Source organism: Oreochromis aureus, linkage group 3 (genome assembly GCF_013358895.1).
Source record: "Oreochromis aureus strain Israel breed Guangdong linkage group 3, ZZ_aureus, whole genome shotgun sequence".
NCBI lineage: Eukaryota > Metazoa > Chordata > Actinopteri > Cichliformes > Cichlidae > Oreochromis > Oreochromis aureus.
Window position 1 is genome coordinate 9,805,059 of NC_052944.1, and position 25,731 is coordinate 9,830,789.

The 25,731-nt window shown below is 41.2% G+C and overlaps 1 protein-coding gene, 1 long non-coding RNA gene and 1 other non-coding gene across 4 annotated transcripts in view; all 3 read right to left on the minus strand.

Moving 5' to 3' along the window:
- The window catches only part of kirrel1a (kirre like nephrin family adhesion molecule 1a), a 32,138-nt gene extending 25,463 nt beyond the window's left edge, over positions 1–6,675 (minus strand). For both annotated transcript variants that reach the window (XM_031733834.2, XM_031733833.2), the window contains exon 1: positions 6,390–6,675. In XM_031733834.2, coding sequence (XP_031589694.1) covers positions 6,390–6,435 — 46 coding nt within the window. In that variant the 5' untranslated portion in view covers positions 6,436–6,675. The remainder of the gene's footprint in view (positions 1–6,389) is intronic.
- A 2,008-nt stretch (positions 6,676–8,683) lies between these two features.
- On the minus strand, positions 8,684–8,757 carry trnar-ucu. The gene has a single exon. It is a non-coding gene; the product is annotated as a tRNA-Arg (tRNA).
- Positions 8,758–12,535: 3,778 nt separating this feature from the next.
- LOC120439441 lies at positions 12,536–13,048 on the minus strand. Its single transcript, XR_005612642.1, has 3 exons — positions 12,902–13,048; positions 12,682–12,785; positions 12,536–12,585 (listed from the first exon to the last, which is right to left on the minus strand). It is a non-coding gene; the product is annotated as an uncharacterized LOC120439441 (long non-coding RNA).
- Positions 13,049–25,731: the final 12,683 nt, after the last annotated feature.

Consider the following 25,731-nt stretch of genomic DNA (forward strand, 5'->3'; position numbering starts at 1 on the left):
CATCCCATAAAAGCTGGGGGCCTTGACCTGCGAGAGTGTAATAATATTCATACATACCCCCACCCCCTTCCCCCCTGTCCAATATCACCTCCAGTGCTTCGTGTCTCTTTGAAAAGAAAGCTTCTTTGTTAACAGCAGATACCAAAACACAGTAGAAAGCGAGGATTTCTGGGATGAGGGTAAGAAATACAGAAAACGATATTCACAACAGCAAGTTTTTTTTAACTCACTGATCCGTATCGTAGCTTTCTACTTGGGCCAAATATTTGTGTTAGGCAATATGTTGAAATGCAGTTGGAACGCAAAACTTACAATTTAAAAAAAATTAAAAATCACTCCCCCGAAAAGAAAACAAAACAAATGGTGGCCAACTCAGCCAACTCCAACAGCAAGATGTTGAGCTGTTCCACAACTGCAGTTGACTCATAGTTTACTTACCTAGTCAGATTCTTAAGACGACATACACTTGTCAAATATGATGCAAAAGCATGGAAGAAAAAAATAAAACAAACCAGCAATAGACTTTGCCAACAGCTGGTATATTCTCCAAAACTGTAGTGCACTTGTGTTTTTGTTCTTTTTAACTCGTTCCAGTTAGAGAAAATGATTTAATAACGCAGTGGTGTTTTAAACAGTAGCACATTTCACCTTTTTGCCAACAGTTTGGGAAAGACACATTCCAGTTTTATCACATTATCAGCTGGTTGTGGAAGAACTTTGACCAGCCTGCACAGAACCCTCCATCCACTCAGCTGCACCCCACACCTTTGGGATAAACTGGAAGATCGCCAAACATTAGCACCCAAGATCTTGAGGAAAGATTTCCATAAAGCAGGGGTTGGGGGGGACTCCAGGTTTCAAGGACCGGTGTCCTGTAGGTTTTAGATGTGTCCTTGATCCAACACAGCTGATTTATATGGCTAAATTACCTCCTCAACATGTCTTGAAGTTCTCCGGAGCCCTGGTAATGAACTAATCATCTGATTCGGGTGTGTTGACCCAGGGTGATCTCTAAAACCTGCAGGACACCGGCCCTTGAGGCCTGGAGTTCCCCACCCCTGCCCTAAATTGTTAAAGTCCACATACTTTTGGCTATACAGTGTGTCTTCTTATAAACTTGTGATGACTTGGCAAAATGTAAATTGGGTTAATCTGCTTCTAAGAACTTGGGCACACTGGGTTATGGTAAACGTAGCCTTGAGGGTAGAGCATTAAGTTGGCAGCTGTAGTCTGACAAAAATAAAGCACGCGCAGAACATTGTTTTAAGGACTCGACTCTGAAGCCACTGATGATTATTATAACTAAAAGACGGCTTGCTCATTATTTGCAGTCCGCAACAATTTAGCCTGCAGGCTGTTATAGTCCATGACATGAGGACAGCGAGCGTTGCCGCGCTGTGGTAACCGATTTAGTTGGACGGCTGACCCTAATGTTTTTATCATAAAGGAAAGATGGATGGAACAAGTCAAATCTCTCTGTCTCTCTCTCTCTCAGACCCTGTCCCTGCTGAGGAGCAGAAACTGGGAGAGCAGAGAAATGAAGTGACATCATCAGCGTAGGCCACATTCCTGAAGAGGGAGGGGGTGAGGAGGAGGAGGAGGAGGAGGGGGAGAGAGAAGAAGAGGAGGAGGAGGAGAATGTCCCAAAACTTTTGAGGTTACAGGACCCGCACCCCCCAAAAACACAGACACACTAACACGCTCTCCCTCTGTGTGTGTGTGTGTGTGTGCATGTTTTCTAGCACACATTTCTTTGTGTGATAAAGTACATGGGCTCCTCTTCCTCATCATGTGCTCCCTGTTTTAATTCATGTGCTTCTCCTCCTGTCCCCTCCCCCCACTGCCTCCCCGACTCATACACTCTTCCCCCGCCGCCCCCCCACCCCGTCTCTTTCTCTCTCCACCGACCAGAGGAATGCAAGAACCACATCTGGAACTTATTAGAGAGCAAGCAAGAGAGAAAGGGGTAGATGGAAAGAGAAGAAGTAATGGTGGTGGTGGAGGTGGGGAGGGGAGTGAAACAGGGAAAAAAAAGAAGTCCAGGAGGGGACAGAAAGCGAGAAAGAATGAACTTTGGTAAGCAGAAAAGGGATCATGCTGAGACAGAAAGTCAAAGACGAACAGAAAAGAAAGTTAACGGCGACACCGGCTAATGGCAATTAACCTCAGTGGGGACAGAGCGGGGGAAGCGCTCGGCTGGCACCTCAGATGTGGGTTCAATCACTTGTGATTCCAGCGCAAATGTAGCCTTTGAACCGGACTCGACCATATTCTGTGTGAATGAGCAGCTTCGCTGTCCCCACTGAGGGAGCAGTCGAGCCTGAGTAATAGTCCCTTTCTCTATGCCGCTGGCCTCCCAACCACTCCTCCTCCTTCGTCCTGGTCCCTCTCTCCTCACTCCCGACTCGCTTTTCTTTTCATCCACCACAACCTCGTCCTACACTACAATACTGCCCCGCCACCCACCCACCCACCTCACCACCTCTAAAACAAACAAAAAAAAGAGTGCAATCACTCTCGATTCCTGCTTCACCTGCTCAAAGGACGACCCTCCTCTCTCTGTTCCCCTTCCTGCCTTCCAAAAGTTTGGGGGGGGGGGTTTCTATTTTTTTTCCTGTAACCCCTCCATCACCCCAAATTGTTTCTTGCTACAGAAATGTGGCTGTGCCATTTTGGAAAATAACAAGGCCAATAGATTCAGTCAGATGTGATAAAGTGTTCCTCTCTTGCTTGGGGGACTGTGCATAAAGAAACATTTTTAAGGGGAAGTTTTTTTCTTTTTTCTTTTTATAACTTGTATGCCGCCGGCCTGTCAGACACAATCAGATTATGAGGCCTTTAAATCCTGGGGCTTCACTTGAGGAACATTTACGTGCATAGCTGCTGAGGATGCTCGCAAGTAAGCTCGCCCGCTTTTGACTGAATTCATCTCGGACCACAAGTCTGACGGCGAATTATCCAACTACATACTTCTGCGAGGTTTTCGCTGGATCATCCGAGAGCACGCGAGCGCGTTCCTCCTCCCGAGCACCACTTGAAAAAACATAATAGGACACTCGTGTCCAGCGGAATGCCCTTAAACAAACATATCAACTGAGAGAAGCAATCAACATGTCACACATTGACAAACACCCGCGGGGGACAGAGATGCCAAGAATTTCTTGATTGAATGGAACCCAATGGGGAACAACGAGCGTACATGTACATTATATTACAGCTGGTTCAGTGATTGCTTTCAGTGGCTAATGTCAATTAGAGATGCTTTTTTGGTAAATAGGCTTCATTCGAATCACATAAAAACCGTGACCCCAATTCGCATATTAACGGTGGGATGCAGCAGAGCTATATCTCTGCTCACTGGGATCAAAATTAAAAACAGACTTCTGCCTCGCTACATACAGTCTGTCACTCCGGATCTACACTCTGAGCCAGAGAGGGCTCAGTATAGGGCTGCAAAAAAAAAATGGTTTGTTAGCCTCAAAAACCGTAGCAGCGAGCTTTCAAAAAGCATCATATCGCTATAAATAGTTGTTTAAAGTGGTAATCCACTTGGAGGACAAGTTTCTGTAGGTGGAAATTTTATTCTTCATCAGTTACTACTGCTCCTCTCTCCTTTTTTAATTTCCCGTAGCCATCATCTGAGCCGAAACAAATGAATCGCATCATTTTGTGGCAAACTTTTGATCCCTGGATGTTGTTTTCCTAGTATGCATTCATGAGCTAAAAAGTAAGGCTTTGCTATGTGAGATCAGCCTAGACTAACTACAGAATCCTTCTTTTATTTATTGTGAGGACAATAAAAAAAAAACGCCATATGTTGTGTTATATGGGATATTCCCATGCTAATGAAAAAGAAATCATGCCTGAATCAGAGATAAGAAATCTGTGAATTTATTCAGAGAGAGGAAATGCCACAGATTATTACTGGCAAGAATGTATGTAATGCTGTAAATCAGCAGTTTTAACAGAGTGTTTTAGCACCACACTGGATTCTTTATGAGCCTTTCCCAATTCTTCATTTTTATTTGAGCTATTACAGCCCACTTTGAGTCATTAACATATCGCAGTTGAACCACTGCTTCTCTGATCAAACAACCCCTGAGGAACCCTTCTTTCTCTGGGTGTAAAATCTCCTCTGAGTGTGTCTGACTCTTCCAGCATGTGAATATTTTCTTAGCTGAGGACAACACAGGAATCCGTCTGAGGTCTGTGATTCACAGCCCGGCTGTGTGATTCAGGGCTGGAGAGTACAGTACAGGCAGCAGCAGCTCGTGGCTTGGATGTGCACGAAAGGACAGAGGCTGACAAATGGCACACCTGCACTGGAGCCTTTGTCCGAGTCAGCATTTCAGGCCCGGGGTCTGGCTATAGGTGCAGTGCTGCAAGTCCAACCTCGGGGCTTGAACGCTCATTAGTAAGTTAAAGGAGCGAGTTCGCAATGATTGATTATGCAGTAACATTTAACAGCAGCATTAATGGCAGCGCTTGCTTAGGACTTATTACTAGGCTGGTATGTGGATACAAGGCTGGGATCCTGAATCAATCACTCCTGCTGCTAGTACAGACAGACTAACGCTTGCATTGACTTTAAATACCTTAGAACATTCTGATATTCCAAAGCTTTAATTAGCTGCTCCACTAATAACCATCCAATCATTAACACTAGCAGGCAATTATATGTGAGCAAATTGCAGGCTATGGAATACTGTTTTACCCATCTAATGAAGAGATAAGAGTGGGGATCAGAAGCAAAAAAAAAAATGTGCTCCCAAACCGAAAGCAACTGTTATCTCTTTGGAGGTGATATGAATTCCAGCTCTTTCTGGATTATGTCAACTCCTCTTCTGTTTTTGTAGCCCAGTGCAAAAAAATTTAAAAAAATCTCTGGGCAACATTTGAGCCCTCATGTACGGCCCTGCTAATCACGTCTCGGGGAGAGCCTTCAGAGAGCAGATATCTCCGGGTTTGAGAGCGCAGTGTGGAGTAATAATGGATTATACAGCTGTAGCAGACAATGGGACGCAGGGCTTCACACATGTAAAACAGGCTGCAAGCAAGTGTGTCTCATGCACATTCAGTCATGTGGACTGAATGGTTTATGAGGGGGGACAAATGGGAACGGCATGTGACAGTAACAAGGGGTCAGGGTGGCGAGGAGGGGGGATCGGTGGTGGTGCTGCCGCATCGTTAGCAAATATGTCGACGAAGACGAACCTGCTCCCTACTACGTGTACATCCTCGCACGCTTATGTGAACCCTCAGCAGCACTTACTGGGTGGATGCTGAGCAGAAGCAAAAAAATAAAAAAATACAAAGCCTGGCAGACAAGGTGACATCATCCTTTTCTATACCTTCCTTTCCTCCAAACACGCCCCCTACCTATGATGAAGTGGTCTCTTGGCCGCCCAGCAGCCAGCATTGCATTACTCCCCGGTCATCCAAGGTGAGGGAAGGGGTGTGTGTGGGGGGGTAAAGGAAGTCTGCTGTGGCTGTGCAATCACAAAGACACACAGATATGCCTCAATCAAACAGGTAGCTTAGAGAAATTATCCTCTCCTCATCCTCCTTCAGCCTCCTGTTTCCTAGCAACTCGGCTACAGCTGTGATTATCATAAGCCAATAGCCTACCTGACACCCCACAGGTACGGTGTGTGTGTTAGTGTGTTGGGAGGGGGTGCAGATGCATGGCGGCTACTGCTGCTTAAATGCACAAAGGACGCCAAAGGAGAGGGTGAAATGGATGAGGCGCACAGGTAGAGCAGGAGAGAGGTGTGTGTGCGCGAGGCAGACAGAGGGGAAACGGGGGGGTGACGGCTGCCTCTCAGCACAGAGGATCACTACAGGAGATGGTGGCAGAGCGCTCATTGACTGACACGCCATTCAGAGGCGATAGCAGCGTGGAAGTGCTGCTGGCATGTAGAGCAGCGCTGGTCAATCACTGTCATTCCCGTCACGTCCTCAGCGCCTCACAACCCGTCTGAGTAACGGCGCTGGCAGTTTGTCAAATACGCAAAAGGTCATTTAGGCCGGTGAGCGCGCGTCACACCAGTCATGTTCAAGTTAGACGCACGCACGCACACAATCGAACGCCTGTAGTCGCACGCCAGATGCGCGCGACAATAATCCTAAAAAAAAAAGAGTGTAATTGCCGCGGTGCAGTCACACGCGCGCGCTCTGCGTGCTCGTACGCAGCTACACGCGCTCACAAGGTGATCCATCGCTGCGGTTCATATGGGAATGAAATCATATCAGATCTCCTCTCGTTATTTTCTACACACACAGACCGCACAGTAAAAACTAACGTCAAGCTCCGTGTGCATTAAGCTTAATGTACACACACAAACATTTGAGTTATTCGAGCTCGAAAGAAAGAGAAAATGTAGTCTTACCAGTTTGAAAACTCAGCACCAAACTCAGGAGCAGCAGCCTCTGCATGGTTCAGCCGACCAATAAGTCCGTTATTGGCTCAAACCTCCGTGAGGACAGCATCAAAAAGCGGGAGTTTACAGGACTTTGACGGTAATTACAGACAGAACAATAATCCTCTGGCGTTGTCCCTCCTCGTCTCCCCCCTTACTAGGCTTGCACTGGCTCGAGTTTTATACCATTTCACTGCTTTTTTTTCTTTACCTCTCTCCTGCTCTCTCAAGCGGCAGTCCGTTTTCTACTACACCGAGGCGCTAAGCGAGCGGCAATGACAAACCTTACTTCCGGTGAGAGCGTCAAAACAAAATAAAATTCGAAGCAGGCGGTTTTAAGTAGCTATGTTATTGCTTCTTAAGCATTTACTCAGAAGCACTGTATGAAAGGTCTTAATACTGTTGGGTGTTCTGTGACTTTAAGATTTGTATTTGCATTACTTTTACTTTTTAGGGAACTTTGACAAAATGTGAGAGCTCATTTCAAATAATAGGCGAGTAGAAATAATATTCTAACAACTCGAATGCCGTTAATTTCTTCTTAACCCTCTATGATACATAAAAACAAAAATGATAGTGAAATACAATTAATGTAAACGTTTACTGAGTATGATCCTGCGCGCTACTTCCGGTGTTGTCGTAGTAATCTGTCCGACTTGACGTCATATTCTCATTAGCGGCACATTCCTCTCTCTCTTTCTCTCTCTCAGTATCACGTCAGCAGAGCCACAGCACTGCCCCCTTCTCCCTCTCCCTCTGGATCTTTAACAGGCCAACACCGTTAAAAGGGGGGGAAGGGGGGGGGGCATTAAATAAATAAAAAAATAAAAAATAAACCAGCTTAGAGAGGCATAATCATTTTGACACATTTGCTGTAGCCGGAACTGCTTGTTTTCTCCTGCTTACTGTGTGGCATTAGGTAATGAAATAAGCTGTAACCCTAAAATTATCAACATGTACACATTAAGGTCAACGTGAGGTCATCTGTTTGAACAGAAACTTATTTTTTACACTAATGTGAATACAGACGGGTTAAAGTAATAAACTGGTGTTATGATCAAATATCATAACATTGCCTGTAGTGTACAACTTATGTTGCTATGAGCAACATATAAGCACTGTGCACCTAAAATAATAGAGGAGATAGTACAAGCATTGGGTTACAGCAAGGGTTTTTAGTTTTTCTATCATTATTATTATTATTATAGCAACAGAATCTGCAGCGACATCGTTAGAATAATATTGACTGCGCAGTGATGCCACTGTGATGACTAAACACCCCATGTCCTTATTCTTGCCACATCATGTAGGAGAGTGGTTTTAGTGACGGATTCCCGTGACAGGCCTACTGTAGCTGTCACAGCTCAGTAGGTCTCCACACTGAGCTGGTTCCTCCCGACTCGCTGTAAGTAGCGGGGATTACGCTGATACTGGAGCGCCCCCTTGCGTTCAGGACCCAGACCTACGCTGCGAGTTCTCTGAGCACTACTGGAACAAGATGCCCGAAAATACATGCGCGCGCAGACACACATTTCACCGGGGATGTTAGAGGCGAAATGTAGTAATGATAAAACCTGAGGTAATCATATTTTGATAACAACAATAATAATAATAATAATAATAATAATAATAATGAAGCCATCTACATGCTGGCTGATAAAAGCCTTTGCGGTACTATAAATACACTGCACTGGCTACAGTCAAAAGTCTAAATGTTTTCATTTTTTTGGCTCGCGGTTGCTTATTTTGTAAAATACATTGCAAAGTTGGATAAGGATTGTTAGTTTTGGTCATAGGTACTGGAAAATGACATTTATCAAACTCTTACTAAAGTTTTTAAACAGAGAAATATAATTGGGGAAAAAACCCAATGTTTAAAAACCAAGATGTTATAGCTATATACCTATATAATCTATTTTATTGGTTTTAAGCTTCTTGAAAATGAAGACATAAATACTAAATCAGTACCAAGGGCGGACTTGAAAGAGGACATAAATAAGGTAACATATAGCCGTAAGGAGAGCATAAACTAATCAGACTGGGATATCAGAACAGAACAGGCAGGCTCATGTTGACAGCTCCTGCATTAAATCTATACTCGAGGTTATATTTATGTTTGTGTGCTCTGTGTAGCTGAGCATCAACCTTCTGAGCTCCCAATTAGGGCTGACTATTAATAGCATGATCATCTGCAATCAAAATGTCACCCGCACCCTCTGATAAGAAAAATATCGCAGGTCTGCCGTGCGGCACACAGAGTGACTCATCTCTGCCGGGACTCGAACCCGGAGCCTCTGGATTAGAAGTCCAGCGCGCTATTCCATTGCGCCACAGAGACTGCGCCAGGATTACCCCTCTCTGCCAAGGTTTACATACTTCACATCCTCTCATACCGCCGCTCTCTGCATTCCCGCAGCATCAGGACCACTGTGAGCCGACATATTGGCAATGCCTTATTTTCACCACGAGAGGCCGCTGTTGTTCAGCGATGAGGGGAGGACTCCGCGAAGCTAACCTGTGTGTAAGCGGAAATCCAGAAGTAGTGTGTAAAAAAATAAAAGCCGCGGAGCCTTGCAGATAATTATTTAACGGGTATTCGTAACTAGGGCTTTAATTTTGAAACTGCACCACCGAGACGCTAAATGTACTTACGGTATCTTAGTGCAAGCTAATAGAATAGCCCCACAGAGCGAAAATGGTTTTTGTGGGAGCAAAATAATCAGATGTTTTATTTTTTAGGTTGAGTGTCGGTAAGTTGACGGATTTAGTAACGAAAACGATTAAAGGCTTTTCTTAAGCGTCACATAAATTAAACGTCTGTTTCAGCGGACGGCCTTTAATACGCCTAAATGAAATGTCTTTCTAATGTCGGCTGTTGTGTGTGGTATTTCATATTTGTGTAATGTCAATTTTACAGGCCACCGTCACTGTCGTTTTTATGTTTATGAGTGGAAGCGCAGACTCACTAAAGAGACTGACATCCTGCTGACATTACACCAGGGTTGCATCAGAATCCAGTTGTGCACGTCCCCAGAAACCACAGAGTGAGACATCTCGATTCATTTCATGTCACTCTGGGTTTTGTCCCGTCGTACAGCTGTGAAGACACGTCTTGCAGACAGTAGGGTTGGTTGCTACACTTTTTGTTTTGCATGAATTGCTGATCAGCTGAAGCAGTGGTAATTATTGTGACGTAAGAGAAGTGAAATTAAGGAATTTACACAAAACGACTTCCACATTCCATAATAATATCAATGATAATATTTATTTATTTATTTTTTTTTTAAATGAAAGCAGTTGTCTATATCTTTTAACACTAGAAGTCCCAGAGAAGAGCCATTTGGCTTTTCTACCTATAAAACCCACCGTCGAGCCAAATGGCTGGTAGGCTTTTAGCTAATATCCTTAATCACCTGTGAACAGCTGCTTTTGTTATGTAAATAAGGTGGGGCCATGCTGAACCACTTGGAGTGGTTAGTTTCCTGAGCCACAAGGAAACTTGTGTTTCAGTTTGCCTTAGGGAGAAATCAACACACATGGGTGTATTTCCTTTGTTGCTGAGATTTATTGATAAAACAGTACAAAAAAACAAAAATAAAAAACCATTTGTACCCATATTTACAAATAACAATAAAAGTGAGTGAGTACATTTCAACATTTTCAGCAATCCCAGTAAACACCAGTATGTGGGCCCCACATGGGCTATGGGGGTTCCAAGTGGGGATGGGCTTACAATGGGCATCCAATCTGGGACCCACCTAGGTTAGCCATGTAGGACCCACCTGAGCCAGCCCAGATGGGGTATGTTCTATGGGCACCATATGGGTAATATATGGGAAGTTGCATGAACAAGCAACTGAGTTTAACGACCTTAGTTAAGTATAATTATTAGTCATGTGTAAGTATAAACATGAATTAAGATGAAATAACTGATAATAAATTATGCCAGAGGCAGCATATGTATATTTAATTAATAACAAAATATACATGTAAAATATATTAATATAAGTGAAACACAAAGAACAGATGTGACTTCAAATTGTAAGACGCTTAATAAAACTAGAAAGTGCATTTTCTGAAGAAACTGCAGTGTGAATGCTTGAATCTGAATGTATGCACTGAAATGAAATCATTACTGAATATTAAGCTAAAAATGCTGAATTAGCTGGAAAATACAGAATTTTTAACCTGAAAACAAAAGTGCAGAACTTTTGAAAGCTGATTTTCACACAGAAGAAGTTGGAAAATAGCTGAACATGTTTAAAATATAAATTAGAAAAAGATGAGTAATGACAAAAGAAAATTTAGTCAGAAAACCTCTGAATGAATAACATAAGTTCATATTCTTCTAATCACTTAAAGAGTGGAATTATGTATTATAAATCTCTAATTCATAAAAAAAATAATAAAAATAAATGTAAAAACAAATTTGTTGAATTGAACTGAAAAGATGAACAAACATGCTGGAGAAAATACAAGCTTTAATATACAGCATAATGTTTTTCAGACATATACATATGTGTATATCATGTTTAATGGTATTACATACATCAATTTGTTTTGTATATCATAGAAAATAACATAAAAATCTTAAGTCATATTGTACAGCTTCTTTCTGAAAAGGACTTAAATTAATTCAACAAATGTTTTTGTTTTTTTTTTCGAAATAGAATAAAAATAAAAATCATTTTAAAAAGAGACGTTTGCAATGTTTTAAGGTGTTAATAATCTGATCCTGTCATGTGTCTGTTCAACTTTAGTTTCTGGCACAGACTCGATTCTTAAAGAACAAATTACCAAATAATAAACAAATAAAATTGAAATTAAAGTAGCTTTTTTTGTTAAACACTTCACAGGAGAATAAATAAAAATAACTAAATTAAATAACCAAATAAAAATAATAAGCAACATATGAAATACATGAAAATTCAACTTTTAAAACCACAGTCCTGAACCTTTAAATTGTGTTTGTTTCGTAGAACATGGCTGAACAGCTGTTAATATTGGTCTACTGAATCTACTGATCTGTCTACACATCTTTTATTACTCATTCTTTTTATGTTTTATTGTAAACAGTGTCCACACAGTGGTAAAAGAGAACTGTATAGAGATTTTGAGTGAACTCAAACGAAAGCCTAAGGTGGTGACACAGTTTAACACATACAAATAATCAAATAAACACATTAGTCCTTTTTGTGGATAAATAAGTATCATTAGTTTACAGCATTGTTCAGCCATGCCACTAAATGCTTTTTAACACTGTGTTTTAACCTGGGCTCAGACACGAAGTCCCAAATTTAGTTAGTCCCTGACTTTGAGTTGTGGTTATGACTAATCGCCTCTGTCAGTGCGCCCCAGGGTGGCTGTGGCTACAACGTAGCTTGCCATCACCTGTGTGTGAATGTGTGCGTGAATGGGTGGATGACTGGATGTGTAAAGCGCTTTGGGGTCCTTAGGGACTAGTAAAGCGCTATACAAATACAGGCCATTTACCATTTACCATTTAATTATTATACACAAGGCTTTATCTATCTGAACTCTAAGGACCCAAATATGAAAAAACCTATACTTACCAGCTGATACCCCACACTACACACTAGGTGTGCCATGTGACCTGAAACTTTGGTACAAACTCATCATAATTATTCTGTTAACACTGTTTCTTTAACACTGTTTGTGTTGCTGTTCAGCAGTTTAAAATGTTTTAGATTGGATTACATGGAACGAATTTGAGTTCTCTTGGGGTTTTTTGTGTGTGTTATGTTCTTAGCAGATTCTTTCTTTACATACTGTTGAATTCCAATTACCACATTTCTGGTCATATGACATCCCGAGTGCCCACTTAAAAAAATCCCCACAGTTAATTCAACATTAAAACAAAATAAAAATATGTTAAATAAATAAAGGTTTGCTCTGTGATGAAATATTAAATAAGCATACACTGTACAGAGCACTAACAATGAAAACAATCCTTTAGCCTGTCAGATCAGAGAGAGGCAGTCATTATGTCCATTTAAAACCTGTAATCAAAGAGCACAACATTTCTGTGAAACTATAAAGTCCCATATGATCCTCATCATGTCCAGTGACTTCAGAGTGGATCCTCCCTGTCATCCGGCCAGTGTTTGATGTGTGGCAAGCAGCACAGAAGCAGGATAGCTGAGGACTTTAAAAGAAGAGCAAAAAACAGGAACATATGTAGTTGTAAATGTAAATATCAGTGATACTTGTCTTGTCATAGGGAATAAAATAATGAACTTACACACTCATTTAGGGAGGATCTTGACACTGCACAGAGGAGGCACAGTCAGTCTGACAATGATGGTGATCTGCAGGGATGTTTTCCTGCAGCAACATTCCTGCCGACTGGCCATATGATCCAGAGTAGTTGGTTTGTAATGAACAGAAAGGTGTATATGTTAGGTAGTGTGCACTTAGAGCTGGTCCTAAGAAACAAACACATCCTGTAATAAACTGAATACCTTTAGTAGTGCTGCTGCAAATATAAAGCCCTTCTATCATGTGTGGTTTCAAAGAAGGTGTTTTGGAGGCGCAGTCACAGAAACTGTGCAGTCTGTTCAGTCCTGAGTGTCTCAGCTCTGAAGGGGATGGATCACAGAGGGAAACACCTGAGTACAGACATTAAAATACACTCAAACACTCCTAAGGTCAAGTGAAAACACAATTTAAACACTTTACAAAGAATTAATACATGTTTTCATGAAAATAATGTCATTAACCCTTTTTGTTGTGAGTAAATCTCACCGACTGCTTGTGGGACAAGCTAGAAGGAGGACTTATCACAGAATCTCTCCTGTGCTCCAGATGTGAAGTCTCATGCTCTGATCGTACGGCGAAGATGGTGATGATGAAGCCTCTCTGATCTGTGGCATTACAGTTTCTGGCTGCTATGTGCTTCACACTGTTGGATTTACCATGTGAAGCTTGGAGAAGACACAGGAGGACTGTGTCTCTCTTAACAAAAAAAAAAAAAAAAAAGAAACCTAACAACCTCCCACCGTACCCCCACATTCAACTCCCACCTACCCACTCCACTCAACTCCCCAGCCTCACACCACCCAATGTCTATACAAATGTAGGGTATCAACTGGTAACAAAAAGCAAGTTTAACATATGTAGTGCATATGTAACACTGCTGAAACATTTCTGGCCAGAAATGTGCAGTTATCAGCCAGTGCATTTATCATCCCAGACCCAGACCAACCCTGAAAAATGCACTGGCTGAAACATGATAAAAGCTCATAAAAATGTATGATTCATCGAAAGATTTGTCCAAAAATATAATAATATACTTTTGAAAAAGTTTAAAGATTATAACAAACTGAAATCAATAACATTTTTGTAAATATTATTTCAAAATAGAGGCACAGATAAACTGGCTTAACTGTCATTGTTGCTGTAATTAGATTTTTATTTTTATTTTTTTTTATTTTTTTTAAAAGCAACCTTTAGTCTGTGTTGTTCTCTCAGAAACAATGAAGAAGCTGTTGAACATTTATTTGTTGTGTGGGCAATCCTCTGGTCCACCCTCCCTCCCTCCCAGCCACAGTGAGACTGGGGCAGCCTGGCAGGATGTTGAAGCCTGGCTGCAGAGAGGATATGCCTACACTGTTTGTTTTAAACTGCTATATTTGATTTTTCTGACATTCATAGATTTCTGATTTTTAGATTTTCTGTAATACATAAAATTGTCATCTTTTACTGATATCATTACTTAATTCATTTAATTGTATTTTATGTAGACAATTGAAACATTATATTGCAATGCAGGGCGCTTTTTCTTAAGTCAACTTTTAAATATCGCTCTACTTTCTTAAGTCATTCAAAAATATAGAAATTACTGTTTTCAAAGATCTAGATCATGAATCATCACAGGACAATACACAGTATACAGGGTCATGGTAACTATAGTAGGTCTTCATGACTCCAGAATGGAGACATCGCTCTGGCTGAGAAATGAAAATTAGGTCAAGCAGTGTGTTCTTCTCTGTGGTAGGGGCAGTGATGACCTGTGCGTATCCCCTAGACTCAAACAGCTCCAGGATTGGTTTGTTTGCAATGGATAAAACATTCTCATTAAAATCACCACACACTATGATGGGATGACAGTCCATGATCTCTAATGAGTCTAATAGGCTTACCAGGTTTTTCAGGAATGGCCTCAGAGTGTAGTCTGGAGCTCTGTACACAACTGCAATCAGAGCACTGACTGGTGCTTCAACCTTTAAAGCCAGAAATTCAAGGTCAGTTACATTATGGATGTACTGTTTTTCATGCACTTGAATGTCACTTTTCACATAAACAGCAACTCCACCACCACTTCTGTTTGCCATCTGGGGAAAGTTTGTGTAGGACAGGTGTCTGTTGCGTTTGAACAAATTGTAATTTTCAAGTGGAGACTCTCTGCGACAAAAGAGCCCCGCAGGTGTGTTTCTGTTAGGCACAAAACATCTGCTAGACACAATTCATGGTGACTCTTGATGTCATTAATGTGAGCTGGCAGTCCCTCTGTATTATGATGAACAATGGTGAAAACCTCTGACCTGCTCAGTGTTTGTCTCACATGTAGAAGAGGCATCATGTCATCAAGGTTGGCTTGTCTCATGTTCTCAAGTGCTGCAGTGATTTCTGGATTGGTGAATATTTTTTTCTCCTCCATATCAAGAAGATACAGTCCATTGAGAGACGTCACTCTACTGACAGCTACGTAGGCCATGCCGGGCTCAAAAATGCTCTTAAGAGAGACAACAGCTGATGTGGTTGTCATACCCTGTACCTTATGTATTGTACATGCAAAGGCCAGCTTCACTGGGAACTGTCTTCGTACCACTCCTTTCTGCTTCAGATTCTCCTCTGCTCTCTCAATGTACACCATGTCGTCTGCTGGTGTTCGGTTATTCTTTCCAGATGCCTCATTATCCATTTTAAGTCCAAGCTTGATGATGTGTCGGTCATTTTCAGAGTAAACTACTCTAAGTAGTTTTCCAAAAGCTCCATTAACCAAACCATTTTGTATGTCAATGTTTCTGGTGAGCATGACACGAGCTCCTTCTGCAACTTTCAGTGTGTCTGGTAACTCGTTTTTACCTCCTTTGAATGGTCTGTCTTGTAGTGCCATTCTGCCAGTTCTAGGATCCTTTCTATAATCATCTGCATGGATGTCAATGATATGAGTATGGAGCAGACCCAGTGTTGCAGAGTTGTGTGCATCCACTTCTTTGTTAGTTGCAAAATGTGCAACGCATCAGTCGGACAATGGGCTGGTTCAGTTATGGCCTGTGACAACAAATTTCTATCTGCTTCACAAAGCACATCCAACTTTCCTTTCACACGGATTCTGTTCAGCATCTCAGCAAAGACAACATCATCTTTCTGACGCATAATCTCAGTCAGAGTGATCATCTGAAAATGCTCCCGCCACAGGTCGATCTCGGACGGGTCGTGCACACAGAGAGTTTTGACTGTCGCACTGGGGGTAGCTGATAGAAGTCTCCAACAGCAATGACTGATGCGCTCCAAAGGGTCTCCGAGTCCCTTTGATCTGTTTGAGTCTTGCATCTACATATGCAAAGAGATGTCTTGACACCATAGACACTTCGTCAATGACGATTATTTCAGCATTCAAAAGTTCTGATCTGACTTCATCCAGCTGATTGCCAAGTCCCTGAATGGGAGGTTTTAAGCTTCTAGGGAGCTTGAGAAGAGAATGCAGTGTTGTTCCAGAAATGTTAAATGCTGCAGTCCCAGTGAAAGCAGTTAACAGGACAGTGGGTTTTGATATGTCAACGTCGTCTGCATATCTGGGCACTTTGCTCAGTATCTTAGATGCTTCCGAGTAGATGCATTTGATAAGATGTGATTTTCCTGTTCCAGCACCACCATTAATATAAAAGAAAAACTGCTCTGGATTTAGAGAACAGACCCTTTTAATGCACCAGTCTCTAACTGCATAAAATATGCAGGCTTGCTTCTTATTCAGATTCTGAAACATCTGACGTAACAATGTGGGATCAATAGCAGGGGGTTCCCTGATGGCTCTGACTTCTGTTGAAGCATCAGCCTGACGGCTGTAGTCGGGCACATCTTCCTGTTCATTTTCATTGTCTCGCTCTCTTTCTTGTTCAACAAGTGGCAACCTTACAAGATCTGATTCAGGTGCCAGATTACACCATTCGTCAGTCACACCTCTGTTCTGCTCATATTCCTCAACAGCGCTCTCGATCTCCTCACTGTTTTTCTCATATTTTTCTCTGTTTCTTTTGACAATGTGTTGCACGTACTCAAGACGGTCAGTACCTGGTAGCTGTACACAGCCAGCACCATAGAAAGCCTGATAGGTTGGCAACGATGGCGTTTTCAGTTCGTTGTCTGAACGATGAGGAAGGTGCAGTTTAAGCAGTCTTCCATAATATTGCTCTGGATTTTTTTCTTGTGAGCATCGGTGAAATCTGATGATAGCGGGCTTATCGTTTTTGCGCCTTTGCACAAATCCCATCTCATTGAGAAGGGGTAAAACCTCTTTACCTTTTTTCTTTTGGCCATAGACAATCCTGCAAGTAGCAGCAAAGTCTGCCATGCACATCTCCTCATACTCTGGTGTTTCAGGTCTGGCTTTGTATTTGTCATTCAAAGATGTCATCCAAACATTGGAAGACTCAGGTGTTGTGTTGTCCAGAACTGACAGGGGACGACTCATTTTCACAGGATTATCATCAGTTGGAATGAATATTACAGCACGTGAACATTGCTTCATGTGAAGACCACATGCACGAGCAACACACTCCTGTGCACTGATCTCTCGCTTCTTTGAATATGCCTGCATGACGGCTCTCATTTCATCGCACTCATTTACACTGTCCTTATGGGAGTTCTCAATGACAGTTTTCAGGTACTCAGATAGCCCGCCTCTCTTTTTTGATATATATTTCATTAAATAATTTGCAGCGCCCGAAAGCATCTAAAACAAAGCTTATGTCGATATTACTGTTCCAGGCTTCAAGCAGATGTGGATTATAGCCGTTTATCCAAGAGTCTTTTGGATCACGCTTTAGTATGATCGTACTCCTTGTGTTCATTTTATTCAGGTATCTCTCATATTCTGCATGTGTCAACTTGCATCTTGCCAAGAGCTGCTCTAAACTCATGGAAGCAGTTTCATGTTCATTCAGCAGCTGGTTCAGTGGTCTGAGCTTGTTCTTTGCTGTTTCTACCTCCAGTTCATCATCCTCACTTGGTCTTGTGATCATTGTCTCATTGCAGGGTGGTTTGGGAAAACCAAAACAGCACCCGGAGCTTAAACTCCTAAAGCACGTCTTTGTGTGGTTCTTACTATGTTTTTGCACTTCTGTTACTTTCTTGTACAGTTCAGGTTGTTTATGTGGATCAGGCAGCTGAGCTGTGATGTATTTGTTTATAAAATCAACAACAGTTTGATCATCATCCTCCTCAAACACAGGAGCACCTTCTACCCACAGGAGGCAGTGTATGTGTGGGCTTCCTCTGTGCTGAAACTCCACTCTGTAAAAGTAGTCAATAACTTTGCCAAGTGGCTCTGCAGGAGATAAGAGTAAATCTCTGAATAATGCTTCAACTCTCTTGTCAAACATGCGCATTGTTGTGACAGGATTGCTTCTCAGGATGTCACACTTTGCTGACCAGTCGAGTCCTTCAAAATTGACTTGTTCACCTTGCTGCCTTGTTATTGCCTCAATAACTTCAGGCCAGCGCATTTCAGCAGCTGAAAATGTGCAAAAGAACGTGGGAGTTCCCAACTGTCTGATCATGGCAAAAAGATCTCTTGTTGTTTTCTCCCAATAGGCTGGGGTTCCTCTCAGAGGCTGCATGAATCTTACTGCATCTTTATTTCTCACCAGTTTCTCCACCTCATGTTTATCTTGTAACATGCCTGAGGTTATTTTTCTCCCATCTCTGGTCAAAGGCTTTGCCTTCCTTAACTGTATTGTCATGCTGGAAGTAGCCAAGTGTATTTCAGTCACAAACTGTGCAAAGAACAAATAGTTTGTGTCTTTGGCAAAACGGTCATCAGTGCAGAAAAGTCTTGATTTGAAATACCCACTGGGGGATACTTTGATCAGCCTTCTTTCATCAAGTGTGTTTTGACCTGTAGGAAACTGCACAGGGAAGGCCATGGCCTCCAGTTTAGGTGTTTTGAAAAAACTTATTGGATTGTTTCTCTCTGCAGGAGCAACAGAGTAGATTCCTTCACTGAAACATAATATCTCCTCAGCCACATCAGGGGGCTGCAAACAGGACTCGAGTGCAAAACCACCATTAGTCAGTCCATCTGCTTGCTCTGAATCATCTCTCATCTGTTCATGTGGTTGTTCACCATCACAGGGTAACATGTCAATATCCTGTTCATTTTTATTTTGTGCTTCACTCAGTGCATTTTTCTCACAGCTGTCAATTTCCATTAAATCAGCCTCATCATAATCGTCCTCATTCATGTTTTCATCATCATCATCCTCCTCATCTTCATCAGGAAGTGTTGGGTCACACAGCTCAGCATCATCTCTGATGCTCACATCCTTATACTGTGGATGAATCTGCTTGAGTTTATGCAGTGCTTGCACAAGTTTAGACCAGCTTACAGTCTGAAACAGCTGATGACCTTTGTAAGACAAGCGTCTCTTCAGTTTTACTCTCATCACCTGAGAATTTATTCTCAATCGAGGCAATGCTTCAACAGTTTCCTGTACCTCTGATGGGACACAGACCACATTTCCTCTAATTGCTCTCTGTCTGCCTTTGGGAAGAGGAATAATCTTGGCAAATGGTATGCACTTGGCTATGAGATGTCTCTCCAGTATGTTGAGATCAGATAGTTCAGGTGGAATATCAGCAAGCTCCAGTTTATTGGCAACAGCAAGTACTGGCATGGATCCATTTTTAAGATGATTGTGGCAGGTGTGACAAATCCACTCTCTCTTTCTCTCATCAGGCACATTGCACTGCACATTTCTGCAGTTTTCACCACAAACATGAACAAACTTTCCTGTCAAACATGTTGCAACCACATGTGCGTTTTTGACATAATTTGACCTTGTGCAGGGTCGCACTTGGTTTGGAAATGAAGCTTTGAAACACACAGTACATGGGTATGATGGTCCAACTTTGATTTGTGATTTGAACACAGATATCGCCTCATTGATCACACTGTTGTCACTCTCTTGGGTTTGTCTGTTCACCCATCTGTATTTCCTTTTTATTTTCATGGCACATCTCATGTTGTGCATAATCCTAAATGCAAGATTACTTTGATACCTGTCTCGCATTAGTTGTTTCATTAGTTGTCTGTGTCTTACTCTGAATGCATTGTCACGTGCATAACGCAGAGTCACTCGAGATCTCTGTGTCTCTCTGAATTCTGGGCTCTCTTGATACCTTTTAGTGATATAGTTTTTTTGTTTTTGTCTAAATTCATCGTTCTCACAGTAGCGTCTTTTAATATATAGTTGTTGTTTCTTTCTGAATTCATCGTTCTCACAGTAGCGTCTTTTAATATATTGTTGTTGTTTCTTTCTGAATTCAACATTCTCACAATAAAGTCTTTTTATATATTCTTGTCGTTTTTGTCTGAATTCGGCATTCTCACAATATAGCCTTTTAATATATTGTTGATGTTTCCGTGGCACGGTGGTTAGCACTGTTGCCGCACAGCAAGAAGGTCCTGAGTTCAATTCCACCATCAGGCCGGGGTCTTTCTGTGTGGAGTTTGCATGTTCTCCCCGTGTTTGCGTGGGTTCCCTCCGGGTACTCCGGCTTCCTCCCACCTTCCAAAGACATGCAGTTTGAGGGGATAGGTTAATTGGATAATCCAAATTGTCACTAGGTGTGAATGTGCGCGTGAATGGTTGTCTGTCCCTGTGTGTTGGCCCTGCGACAGACTGGCGACCTGTCCAGGGTGTACCCCGCCTTTCGCCCTATGACTGCTGGGATAGGCTCCAGTGCCCCCCGCGACCCTGGAAAGGATAAGCGGAAGCGAATGGATGGATGGATGGATGTTTCCGTCTAACTTCAGGATTGTTTTTATATGCCTCGCTTGTGGAAGATTTCTTCTTTTCTTTGTAGTCTTTATTTGAAGCGTACTTTTGTCGTTCTTTCCTTTTTTGGTTTTCTTTTCTCTGATTTCTCGGTTTGTCTGATGCCATTAATCTTCTTTTCATTTTGCGCCTTTGCTGTTTATTAACTTTTGACAGTTTACAGATTTTTTGTAAAACTGTATCAGAAAGATCACACTTAGCACCATTTTGTATTGCAGCCCTTAACTGACATGAAAAAACATCATTTGATGGAAAGAAATTAAAGTCACTGGATAGCTCTCCAGTAGGTATAAAACTAAATTCATTCTGAGGAGCTTCGTGTGATGTGAACTGAGTCATGTGGACTTCTTTTTGTTTCACCAGTGGTGTACAAATGGACATTTGAGAGATCTCAGTAAGATCAGTGGTTGTGTTTCTCCTTGGAGTAGAGGAGTTTGCTTCATCAACAGTTTTATCAGAGTGAGTAGGTGCCACAGCAGTGGCAGCTGTTGGTCTGCAGACTGTGTCTGTGATAGTATCACTCAGGTTGACTGTGCTCATACTATAAAACTGCACAGGCTTCAGTTCATAGGTACAAGAGGGTGATATCGCCATCAATTCATAAGAATCTTGGATCCTCTTAATCATGTCACTGAGGAGTGTGAATTTCAGCATCACTGCTGTACCACGATCACGTGACCATAGTGGTAGAGGAAGACCACTGGCTGCTCTGGAGTGTGGATCAAAGAAACCATATTTGCCTGATGTGGATCTGAACACCGCAATACACAATCCACTCATAATCAATAAGGCATACTGCACATCTGACAACAGGCAGCTCAGTCCTGCTTCTAAGCTGAGAAAGGTATCTACTGCTTCCTCTGGAGGTTCTTCAAATGTCCCATACCGGGAAGGCTGTGTCATGTCGACATGATACATAGACCTGCGAGCATCAACTTTGTCTGGCAGCTCATCGGTTGCCAAATGAATATTTTTAGGAAATCTTTTCTTGGCCTCTTTGTACATCACATCACCTTTATCCAAGACCAGATTAAGGTCAGCTGTAGTCATTTTTTCATTCTCATGAAGGAATGCAAGAAATGTGAGTGAGTTACATGTGCACTGCTTGTTTCTGGAATCTCCATATTTAGGATGTGCCTGGCTGTGAGATGCACAGACATGTGTAACAGAGGGCTGGTTTTCAAGGTTCACTGTTTCTGCATGAGATGGTCCTGCCACATCACTGTGACGGCAACTTTTCACAACATCAGCATAACCCACCTGTGGGGCACTTGACAGCTCATGTTGTTCATTAAATTCATGCTGCAGTCCACTCTTAACAGCATCAGCATAGGATACCTGTTGTACATGTGCAGGAACATGTTGACCTGCCTGATTGACACCATCAGCATTGGTCTTTGCAGACACACTGTCTTCTGCAGAGCTCTGAAGAAAATCACACTCAGCTTGTTCACATGTTGGTACACTATGGATCTCATGGAACTTCTTCCAGCGTTGTTTTGCAGCTTGTGACTTTTTCTGCTTTTTTGGCATTTTTACACACCTTTAAGTGTTTCTGTTAGTCTTTAGAAAACGTATTCAAAAAATAAGAGTGGCACACAGCAGGAGATGTTTTCTGTCTTTATATTTCAGTTTTTATTTCTCAGAAACAGATCTTTGTTTGACAGTTAGTCAGTTGAGAGAATAATATGCACTCTCTTTATTGGCTTGGCACAACTTAGCAAGCCCAGAATGAAAAACAGCTAGAGAGAAAATTTAGAAGAGAGAATAGACAGAGCAGGAGAGACACGGCTGGGAAATGACAATCAAACCGTGAATTAGAGTTTTCTTTATTTGTTCAGTTTGTTCTCAGGTAGAGGCAATATATGCACTCTTTATTGTTTTAATGGCTTGCCATTTTTCAGCAGCAAGCCAGGAGTGAAAAACAGGTAGAGAGAAAATTTAGCAGAGAGAACAGACAGAGCAGGAAAGACACGGCTGGGAAATCCCAATTAAACCGTGAATTCGAGTTTTCTTTGTTTGTTCAGTTTGTTCATAGGTTGAGGCAAAATATGCACTCTTTATTGCTTTATTGGCTTGCCATTATTCAGCAGCAAGCCAGGAGTGAAAAACAGGTAGAGAGAAAATTTAGCAGAGAGAACAGACAGAGCAGGAAAGACACGGCTGGGAAATCCCAATTAAACCGTGAATTAGAGTTCCTTCGAACTCTAAAATTAGAGACGCAACTTTTGAAATCAAACCGCAATAATAAGATTCTTGGTTTGGCAAAATTTCTCACAAACCACAGGGTGAAATACAGATGGAAAGAAGGCAGAGACAACAGGTGGAGTAGGACAGAGGATAGAGGGGTTGGGGGGTTGGGATGTGAGAGAGAAGACTGGAGATTTGGTCCTTGTTCTTCTTCTGCACACTGTGAACAAAAAACAAGAAAAAAATAATACTTTTAATAAAACCATATCACATGGTAATTGTATGAACTAATTGAGACTACTGAAAAAGGACAAAACAAATATTCAAGCTAAACTGTTGTCGGCTGCCATGTGCAAAACGTTGCATAACTTGGCACTTTTTAAAAGAATAAATATTTAATAAAATTCAGCAATAATATTTTTAAACACAAATCTGACTACATAAATGTACGAAAAAATATTTTAGCCCAATTGTTAAGCTGCACTTATGTGTATTTATTATAAAATTGTGTTTAAAAGGTCTAGCACAAAGTTTGAACCCATCACTTTATAGCTTATATTAGTCAGATTATTTTTTTATTTTGGTCTACTTCTCTTACAGTATGTGCACACCTACCAGGCAAAGCACAGATGTCAGTCAAGTTCCTGAAAGTGTAAGACGAGAAATAATATGTTAGTTGTCTGTACAGTGTTATCAGACTAACAGAAATACAAAACCCACACGACATGATACACTGAACTTATAGTCAGCAGGGTAATTATAGAGTAATATAACAGCTGATACAGCAGCCATTTTATAATTCAAACTAATTAACTAAAGTATTTCCACTTATGTAAGGCTACTGTTACTAGCCTTAGCATTGCTGCTAGCGCTAGCATTCCTGCTAACGTTAGCACTTCAGTTAGTGTTAGCATTGCTGCTAGCGCTAACACCCTTATTGTTAAAACTGAGCCACAATGGCAATAATAAAACTCATTTGTTACTTTTGTCTCACTGACTGCCAATAAATATCACAGGAATATCACAGTAATATTCTTATTTTTAGTTAACAACTGCTAAGGCTAGTGTTAGCACTATAGCTAGCGTTAGCATTGTTGCTAGCATTAGCATTGAAGCTAGCGTTAGCACGGCTGCTAACAGCAAAAGTCATAAAGCACTCTTACTGTTAAAACTAAGCCACAATGGCAATAATAAAGCTCATTTGTTACTTTTGTCTCACTGACAGGAATATTCTTTTTGTCAGTTAACAACTGCTAACGCTAGTGTTAGCACTATAGCTAACGTTAAGATTGCTGCTAGCGTTAGCATCGTTGCTAGCATTAGCATTGAAGCTAGCCTTAGCACTGCTGCTAACAGCAAAACGTCATAAACAAAAATAAATGATAGTGAAGGTTATTCTTTATTTTCTTTCTTTATTCTTTGAACTCTTTTAAACTCTGTTGGACTTGATATGTGAGTTTAAATGTCAAACATGTATTTTTACCATCATAAAAATAAAACAGTGCAGTACTGAGTGTACTGTACTTACCACAGCAGAGAGCAAAGCGGAATGACGACAGTTGGTTCAGTGATGGGTTGAAAACAGATGAGGCGTTCAGGTGGTGCTTGGAAATTTGACCATCAGTTTGAACATCAATAATGAGTATATACATGTCTGTGTGTTAGTCTCTGTGTGTGAGAGACATAGAGAGATAGAGGGAAAAAATACACTAGACTAGTGTACAAATTGGTACTTTTTGTATAAGCGAATGAGTGACATACAGAAAAATATGGCAACTGGCATTACATAAGCAAATAAAAAGTATTTCATCTTGAACTGTTTTGTGGGTTTTATTTTAAGACTACTTTAAGTTTGTTAGTGGGGAGATAAACTATACAGACTATAAACAGAGACATTAAATGAGATTAGATTAGTTAAACATTAGTTAAAATGTGGTAAAATCAACTACAGACAGGTAGATGCTGTAAGCTTTAATTATCCAGTCAGAAATGGATGATTTTAAAGTCATCAACTGACTCCAACTGCCCAGATCTGAAAAACCTGTGTGCCAATCACAATGCTCTACTTAGTTGGCATATACTAACTACTGACCCCTGTCAAATCTGTCTTATTGTACCTATTGAAAAAGTTAATCTTACTACAACTGCTTAGATGCAGCAGACATTTTTAGGTTTAACCTTGGCACAGTGAGAGCAAGAGCTCGTTAAGCAGGCAGGTGTGAGCCTGGTTGCTATAGTGACTGCACCCAATGGCTCCATACACACACACAGACATGCACCTCACTTTTGCTGCTTAAAATGAACAGAAAAGTAAAGCCGAAACAAATCGCTCCCAAATGAAAAGTACAAGTTGTATTGACAAAATTCTTTCACCGTGAGCGCCAGCAATGTCTAGTCTACTTAATTCTCAGTTTTCATGCCTGTGGAGTTTATTATATGCACGTGGTGACAGTGGAAACACAGCATGCTCTTCTGATTTTCAAACGAACCTTCTGAGCCATTTTAACATTAGAGTCTATGGAAGAGTTGGAGGGAGTAGGCTGTGCATTGGTGACATTTATGAAAGAACCCTAAGACCTAGTACAATAGTAAACACATTGGATGAAAGAGGACAGCGATGGCTACGTTTTGAGGGTAAAATCATACCTGTAGAGCAAACGCTGCGGACACAGCAGCAGTTTTAAAAAATATTTTAAGATTAATTTTTTTGCTCCTCTCACTCTAGCAGTTGAGCTGTCTCACTCTAGCCCCAACATTCCGTCCCATACACACCCATTATAAACTCTGAAACGGCTGAAAAATCATCATGAAACTTAAACTGGAACTGAAGAAAAAGTATAACAGATATTGAAAAGATAAATACAAGTTGAATAGTTGAATGTCTTGTCTTCGTTTTAAAGTTTGAATGGTGGCTCTATGTCAACGTATATGGAAGTAATAAGAGTTTAAAAATGAGTAAGTTGAAGGAGATTTTGAAGGGTCTTCCCATTGAAATACATGGGAAATTTTGTTGAAAAAGTTGAATAATTTTAAAAATA